General features: G+C 48.9%; 1 protein-coding gene across 6 annotated transcripts in view; it reads right to left on the bottom strand.

The window, feature by feature from the left end:
• Nucleotides 1-950: 950 nt before the first annotated feature.
• The window catches only part of LOC135447896 (gamma-aminobutyric acid receptor subunit alpha-3-like), an 85,508-nt gene continuing 77,820 nt past the window's right edge, over nt 951-8,638 (bottom strand). For all 6 annotated transcript variants that reach the window (XM_064713086.1, XM_064713089.1, XM_064713088.1 and 3 more), the window contains exons 9-10: nt 8,105-8,316; nt 951-1,529 (exon numbers count right to left, since the gene is read on the bottom strand). In XM_064713086.1, coding sequence (XP_064569156.1) covers nt 1,200-1,529; nt 8,105-8,316 — 542 coding nt within the window. In that variant the 3' untranslated portion in view covers nt 951-1,199. The remainder of the gene's footprint in view (nt 1,530-8,104; nt 8,317-8,638) is intronic.

Here is an 8,638-nt window from a genome sequence, read left to right as displayed (position 1 = left end):
AGTGTCACCCTGCTCTTCCAAAGAGCCCCTTCTGCTGCTTTCCCTTGGTGCTGGGGATGCCCCAGCTCACCAGGGGCAGGGAGAGCCTTGGGGACCACCCATCCCCTGGCTCATCCCTGTGACAGATCCCACAGGGAACATCCTGCACTGGAGCAGGGGTTGCCATGGGCTGGGCTGCCCCAGCTGGGCTCCTCCCCATCACACCTGCCTGAATGCAGGTGTGAGCACTGAGACACCAATGGGGCTGCTGAGCAGCCACAGGAAGGTGAAGGGGAGGCTGGAAGAAGGTCTGGGACAGAGGATCTGCTAAGAAGGATGAGTGGATGGGGCCATAAGGAAGTGCCAGACCATCCCCCTGAGCAGGAGCTCTGTGGTTGCCAGTCCTGATGCTGGGTGCATGCAGCCCCACAGCTGCCATCTCCTCCAAGGCTTTGTAAAGCTTCTGCCTGGACTTCCTGGCTGAGAAAAATGATTTCTCTGGTGGGAACCACACTTCCTGCTAATACAAACTGCCCCAAGAGTGCAGGATGTTGGCCAGACAGGGCCTTTCTGGTCTGGAGAGACAAAGCCAGCTGGGTTTGGTGAAGACAGAGAGGAAGAAGACCTGAAATAACTACAAAATGCTGCCACCAAAGGTTCTGGGGACCACAGCAGGGGTAGGATTGCCCCAGCTGGTCCATGCCAGCCTGCTCCCCTGTCCCCACAGGTGACCAGCACACCTGCACTCACAGCCCAGGGGCAGGAGCCCGGCTGAGTGAGTGGCACAGCCTGCAGCCAGGTGTCCAGGAACATCCCCCATGCCAGGGCAGCCCATCCCACAGGAGAAGGAGCATGAAATGGCAGAGGCATGAAGACCATGGGAGTGGACCAGGAGAGATGGCAGCACAGGGGGACTTGGTCAGATGGGTGACAGCAGACTTAAGATGTTAGAGGCACAACTTGTTATGATCCCTTATTATTATTTTTTTTTAGCTTTCATCATCAAAGTAAACCAAACCAAAGTATATATGGGATTAAATTAAAATCACAGTTTTGTTTACATTATAAAAGAGTGACATAATAATAATAATAATAATCATAATAACCATAATCATAATATCAAATGAACAATAATAATTAAACCAAACAAGAAAAGAAGAAAGCCCTGGAGAATTCCTGCTGGGATGATGCTGACAGATGGAAGGTTTGTGTGACCTGTTTTACTGTTTGGGGATCATTCCCTTGATAGCTGACTCCCGGTTCACATAGGTGGCCCAGTAGACCAGGTTGAAAATGGCAAAGAGCACTGGGAAGACGATGCGGGACATCTTGTCTACCTTGCTGACGCTGTTGTAGGTCTTCTTGCTCTCGGGGAGCTTCTCCTCCAGGCGGGGCAGCTTGGGGGGCACGCTGGTGGCAGTGGCAGTGGCAGCAGCACTCTTGGAGATGGTGGGCAGGCCGGGCTCCTTGGAGATGTTCAGGGCGTAGGTGGTGCCAACGATGTTGTAGGTGTTGTTGGTTTTCTTGGCCAGCGCCACCGGCTCTTTTTTCTAGGAGAGGTGGGAGGGGGGAAAAAAGGAAAAAAAAACAAACAACAAACAAACAGAGGTGAAGGGGCAGAGAAGGGCACAGAGAATGTTCTGTCCTGTGAGTTTACCTGTTTGTCCAGGTGAGGAGTGGAGAAGGGTGTGAGGAGCAGGCCAAGAAAGGAATGCACCTTGTGAAAGGAGAATGCAAAAAGGAATGACACCCCGTGTGCTCATCCTTGGGGCAGAACTGCATTTTCTGCTTGGCTGGCTGCTTCCTGGGTCAGGTGAGAGGAGGACACAGCACACAGGATTACAGCTTGATTTTATTTTTTTGGTGGCAAAAAGCCATGTTAAGAGTATGGGCAACAGCATTGCAGTATTTCTGCACTGTATTTCAATGCCCTGAGTTCCTCACAGGAACACCTTATGATTTAACATAATGATGTTCAAATTGTTTCTGGAACCCTTTAGAGCAGCTCATGACCCACCCAGGTCAGGTACAGAACAGATGGAAGGCATCTGCACCAACCAGGATTTGTGGAGTGCTCAGCACAGCACTGCAGGACAGAGGGAAGCCTTTCCTCCTGCCTTCCTACCCAAGGGATGCTGAAAATCAAGGGAGTGAGGGAATCCCTCAACAGCATGTGGGCTGCAGAGAGGACAAACTGCAGAGAGAATGGCCCTTGTGTGTCAGATGGGGTGCACTGAAGGATGAGGGTGAATGCTGGCACACACAGTTCAGTGTTCATGAGGATGGGTGGGCAGGAAGATGGACCTGGGGCTCATGGCAGGTGTTGGCCCCTCTCTGGGATCCTCCTGCTGCTGCCAGGCACCTGAGTCCAGCTGCACCGTGTTGTATAAAGCAACCCAAGGCTACAAGGAGAATGAAATCTGCGCTCAGGTACCCCACGGGTGCCCCCTGCTACACCAGGAGCCAGCACCAGACACAGCAGTGCCTCATGGTGGGGCTCTGCTCTCTAAACTCAGAACAAGCTGTGCCTTTGGATGATTTTTTTTTGTTCCAAAGCAATTGGAACACAAGGTGAGGCTCAGCCAGGCATTTCCCAGTGTTGCTGGGCATGGTGATGCATGTTCCTATGAGGGAAGCACTTCAGGAGGAGAGAGGGCTTTGGCTTTCAGTGCTGTATTCTATTTTACACGTGTCTACAGTCACCATGGATATTCCTGGTTACCTTAGGAAATGAATTTTCCACAGGGATTTTCAGAGGGACACTACAAGCAGATTTCTGTGCCATCTTTAAACCCCTCTCCAATAACACCACAGCCAGGCAGCCTAGTAAAAATGTCAGCAATTACAGAAATTAACTTTTTAGGAGGGGGTCTAGATGTCTTCAGGCTCCAGACCAGACTAAACCACTGTTTGGACCATAATCACAGTATTTGATGGTCTTTAACAATTAACTGGGTCTGATTCTGCACTCTTTAGAGCCATGTTAAGGTGTTCCTTCTGCACAGCAGATGAGCTTTTTCTGCTAAAAAACTGACAAAAAAGCAAGTAAAGGGCTAATGATCCTTCACCTATTAAAACACTTAAATATGCTTAAGTATGATTACTTATTAACACAGCTACAGGAGGCAATAAAATAATTAAAAATCAGTAATGAAATGAAAAACAGATTGTTGTTCACAGAATGTGATTGGCAGTGCACTGTGATTATATTACTATTAATCAGCCATGTTATTTATTAGAGATGAATAAGATGAATACCAGGGACATGACATTTTCTACCTGGACAGCTTTCCTGCCCCAGAATTTGGGAAGTGGATCCATATGGAAACAGCTGAAATGGAGTAAAATCAGGCAAACCTGGGTGCTGTGGGTGGTGACAGCGAGCTGCTGCTCCCAATAGTGTGATCCAAAGACTCCAAGCATTAATTTGGGCTCCCCTGGACCTCAGATCAGAGCAAAGGCTTGGGAACCTTCATCCCAGCCTTTTCCTCACCCTGCTCAGGGCTGGGAGCACCCAGAGCACCCACACTGCCTACCCCAAGGCATGCATGAGCTCTCCATGTGTTCTGCCCCTGAGGTGCCAGAGAAATGGCTCAGCCTGGCTGCTGGGCTTTATAAATGAGTTTTCCAGGCAAGGTTTTGACACTCAAACAAAGCAAAATGTGCTTGTTGCTGTCAGCTGCAAAGTAGCTCCCAGCCTTCACTCTGCACCTGTGAGGAATTCCACATCCTCCTGAAACAGAAGGAGAGAGTGGATAAACAGGAGGAACCCCCACATTTGCTTGGAAAACTTGTCCTATTTAAAACCTCTATTTTGCAAAGCAATTCCTGCACTTGTGGCCCCACTGAGGCCCAGGGAGACTGAGTTGCTGCACAAAGATGTCCTTGTGCTGCTCTCCTGAGGGAAAAGCTGTAGAATGTGGTGTAGAAATAAATCTGTTCCCTAGATAGTGTAATCTGACAAGTTGTTCAACAACACACACGCTGGAAAATAACAGTATTTTTTGCTAAATATTCTAGTTTTCAAGCCTCTCTGCCGAGGAACTAACAATAGAACACCTAAATTATGGGAACTACTGCTTCTGTCTATGATTTGCTTGAGATTTAGTTCCCTGTCCCTGCTCCTTGGCAGGAGAAAATTCAGATTGGGAGCGCCATGACTCTGACAGGCAACTCTGAAAGCCACCAGTATCTGCAGAACTTGGGAAATCCAAGTATTTGCCACTTGTCATTCTAGAGAAAAGTCACTTTAATGACCCCCAAGCAGCTCCAGTCTCTGGCATACCTATATCCCATAAATCAAAGCCCAGCACCTGCAGCTGCTGTTGCAGCAAAGGTATCATTCCTTCCCCACACGAAGCCAAAATTCCTCCTGCAGCCTGCCAGAGACTTGATAATTCAGATTATATGAGACTGGTCCCAGTGATCTTACACTCCCTGGATCACCAGACAAAGAGGTTGGATGGATTAAATGATCAGCCCAACACACCACACAGTGATGAGAGAGAAGAGGGTGAAATGCTGCTTTGGAGTGATTCATGGACTGTGCTGAAGATGCTGAGGACATAAATCACTGGCAGTGTTATCACAGAATCCATTAGGTTGGAAAAGACCTCTGGGATCTTCGTGGAAATCATGGAGACTGCAAGTGCCAAGAACAAAGGACACAAGGGCTGCAGAGCATGACCAGCATGGAAAATCCCAGCAAAAACATTGACCATAGTGAGGCAGACAAAAAGGAGAAGGGTCTGAACCATCCTGAGCCCTAAAAACTTCAGCCTGGTTGAAAATGGTGGCCTGTCAAGGTTGGTTCTTGTTCCTCTAGGATTGGAACAAAGATGCCACAAATGGAAAGAAACAAAGGGAAAAGAAAAATTGTTCTCAAGGGAGCTGGATCAAAGGCAAAGTGGAGAATTGAGTGGGTTGCACTAAAAGCCAGGCTTTACCCAGCCAGTAGAAAAGGCACCTCATGCATGTTTTTCTTAGTAAAAAGTACATTAAAAGTACATTAAAGGACCTAACCTCACCATGCACTGAAGAACTATTGTCTATAGCAAAAACAGAGATACAGGAGTATTGCTCTATCCAAAGCATGTTCTGCTTTTATGTATCTGGCTGCAGATGCTTGTACTGGTTTGTTGCTTCTTGACACCCAGAATTTCAGGGTAATGCCATTCAGACACAGACACAGAGCTACATCAGCTTTTATGTACACACATGGCATTGCAGGCAGAAGTGGGTTTAAGTGTCTTCCAAGAATCCAAAGCATCTTCCATCCTGAGAAACAGAAAACACTTTTTGTGGTAAACTCACTGGTAAATGTCATCCTTGCAGTTTCCCAGCAGCAAAGTCACCGTTGCTTGTTCTCTCTTGGATCCTCACTGTCACAGCCACTCCAGAAATCACCTTGAGGTGGCCATGCTTGTGGCTGGGATGGTGGATGGGTCTCTCTGTCCAGACACAGTCCTTCTGTCCTGAAGTGGATCTTTTTACAAGGTATTTTGAGGATGATGGAGGTCCAGAGCTTTGCTGGCCACTGAGCCCACTCACCTTTCAATCTCTTTGGCCTCTCACTCATCTCACACCTCTCTGCCACCTCACACCTTCCTCCTGGTGATGTTTTGTTTTAAAAAGTCACCTTTCCTTTCCTAACAAGCTTTCCTCTTTGGACCCAAATACCTCTCTTCCATTTGATCTGCAGCTCTAGGCTGGTTGCAGCCACTCTACCGAACAAAAAGAAAATAAACTTTTCATCTACAATTAGCAATTACTCATGAAAGGCTGGAAAGGCTTGGAAAAAATCTTTGGGTCCAAAAAACATAAGTAAAACCTTATCAGAGTGCAGGCTAAAGGGAGTTTTTAGTGACATCCATGGTGATATCTGCTGCTTTTCATTGGAGAGCTGCAGAGAATGTGCAGAGTAACTCCCAGCTAGAACCAGCTGTGGCTACAGCCAGAACACCATCATGATTTTATGATGCAGAGACCAGCAATGCACCAAGATCAGCCCAGCATTTTAGATTCTACCTGAAAAAACCCCAGGTTTTCCCATCTAAACCAATGGTTTGGCTGAGGGGGAGAAAAAAAAGAATAAACACACTGGGGGTGTCTGTCAGCAACCAGCAGCTTTTCTATGGTACTGATTGTGTCCAAGTGGGATGGGAAGCATTGCTGCTGCCTACAGTGATTTTTTTTCATGCTCATGCATTGAAACCTGGAGTGAGGCTCCTTGCCATCACACCAATAAAGAACATTGCTTTTGGTTGGGGAGAAGGATCCCCAGAGACCAGGGCTCAGCCTGGGCTTCTCACTGGCACTTTCACCCTTGATGCAAACCCTTTAAAATGCCAGTAGTTATTCTTCTGCCTCTTCTTCCTTTTGTGGTTACCACCACCTGGCTTGTCAGTTGTTTCAAGAAGAGCTAATTAAAGGCTGAAACTGAGCCAATGAGGCACCTCCATTGCGTGGCAAATTCACTGCTTGGAAATACTCATTGGAATAAAGATGAAAAGCAAACATGTTGACACACGGTATTCCTAAGCTCCCTGAAAGCCCATCACTCTTCAGGGAGCTCTCCTGAGCTGCAGAGACTGGGAGTGAATTTGCTTCTTCAGTAGAGACCAGAGATAGCTTTAAAAAGCATCCTCAAATTTGGAGCCCTTCCTGATTCTCCAGGCTGATACCAATTGCAGCAACAGCACAGAGAGCTCCCCCTCTGAAACATTCCTGGTCCTGCTTTGTTTTCCTGTTTGATTATCATGTGCAGGAACATTCTGCGTGCTCTTAGCCTATTGTTTCAGCACTGTTAGTCTTGTGGTGCTGGGTCAGTGGATAAATTGAGGAACACGCTGCTTCTAAGATAAACTGCAGCTTTTGAGCCTTGACTGCTTTTTCCACCCAGTTCACATAATTGCCCAAGGCTGTGTGAATCCTGACTTTGTGCTGATTTGCCCATCCCTGAAAGGGACACCACGGCTTTGAGGACCTGTCCTGACTCTTCACTCGTGCCAATCACTCAGGAAAGGCTTCTCTCATCTCTAGAGGCCAGGTTGGCATCAGTGCTCATGGTGGAAGTGGAAGGCCATCCCCTGACCCCCTCTGGACGCTTTCTGCCATGAGTCTGCTGCTCAGACCACAGCTGCAAAAGCAAACAGATAGACAGAGTCCAAGAAAGACAAGAGAGAGGCATCCAACACCCAGTGATGGCTCTGTTCACCTTCTTTGACCTCCACAGCAGAGAGATGACTGGCTGCTGTCTTCACAAAAGTTGCTGCAGTTCTGTCAGGTGTTTAACATACAGCCCCACAACAACTTCCAACAACACATTAAAATGCAAAGGAGAAAAATATAAAGGCTCCAGAACCGAGAACAAGGACAAAGCTGATTTTCAAATTGATTCAATAAATATAAACAAGGAGCAGCATGCTACAGTAAGCGATTTCTCTGTGCAGCCAAGATTAAATCAGTTCAGAGGGAGGGGGGCACGAGCTGGGGCAGCAGAGCCTGTCAGGATGAAGCTGCCAGAGAGGCTGATCCCCACTGAGGGGGGGGAAACGTGGGTGATGCCAGGCATTAATCTGCTGCCAGTTGGCATTTGGGATTGCACCACCCTCTGTGCCCAGCTCACAGAGCAGCAGCTGCTGGCAGCTGTGGGCAATGGCACCAGTGTCAGAGCTGGCCAGGGCACAGGGCTCAGGGGGTGTCCTGCAGCATGTTTGGGGTTTTTTGGCATGCTAGCAACAAGGAATGGGGTTGGAGGGCTGGATTGGGATGGTTCATTGGTTTGGGAGGGTTGGGTTGGGGTTGGAAAGAAAAGGAAGGAAACACAAAACCACCAGCGGAGCAAACCCAAAGCACAGATGTTCCCCTGGCAAACAGCCACACAGAGACCAGAGGGAAGAGCCAGCAGCCATGCCTGGGTGTTCCCCTGCAGCTCAGCCCCCTGAGCAGCCCCAGGCCATTCCTCCCAGCCCTCAAGAAGCGCTGCAGTCAGGAGCTGGGCTGGGCAGGCAGTGAGTACCATCCAGCCCCCGAGTGCTGCGGGGCTGCACGGTACCCACTGCTGTGCTGGCACAGCTCCCTCAGGCAGCCCTTCTTCCCCCCACCTCCCCCAGCCCTGGCTGACCTTCATCTCCTGGGCCTCCAGCACCTTCTTGCCATCCCAGGCCCAGCTGCGCTTGGTGAAGTAGTTGACGGTGGCGAACTCGATCAGCGCAGAAAACACAAAGGCGTAACAGACGGCTATGAACCAGTCCATGGCCGTCGCGTACGCCACCTTGGGCAAGGAGTTTCTGGCGCTGATGCTTAGTGTGGTCATGGTGAGCACCGTGGTGACACCTGCGGGGGCACAGGGATGAGATCACAGGGGTGACATGGTGCTCTTGTACCTGTTTCTCTCAAAACTGCTGCTGCTCCCTTCATGGGAAAGGAGGAACCACCTCCACCCTCCTGCTGTAGTTAGGGGAGGATTACCCAGAACCAGTCCTTAGTGCAACTCAGAGAATAACTGAACTCAGGTTCATAGAGCCATAAAATTACAGGATGGCCTGGTGTGGTATTCACATGCCCTCTGAACAGAGAGAAGCAGAGAAGAGGGAAAACACAATTCTTATCTCGCTTGCTGTCTCTGTGTTGTGCTAAAGTAGAATGCAATAGGGAG

Source organism: Zonotrichia leucophrys, chromosome 4A (assembly GCF_028769735.1).
Source record: "Zonotrichia leucophrys gambelii isolate GWCS_2022_RI chromosome 4A, RI_Zleu_2.0, whole genome shotgun sequence".
Taxonomy (NCBI): domain Eukaryota; kingdom Metazoa; phylum Chordata; class Aves; order Passeriformes; family Passerellidae; genus Zonotrichia; species Zonotrichia leucophrys.
Note: the sequence above shows the minus strand (reverse complement) of the source record. Positions and strands in the feature narration are given on the sequence as shown.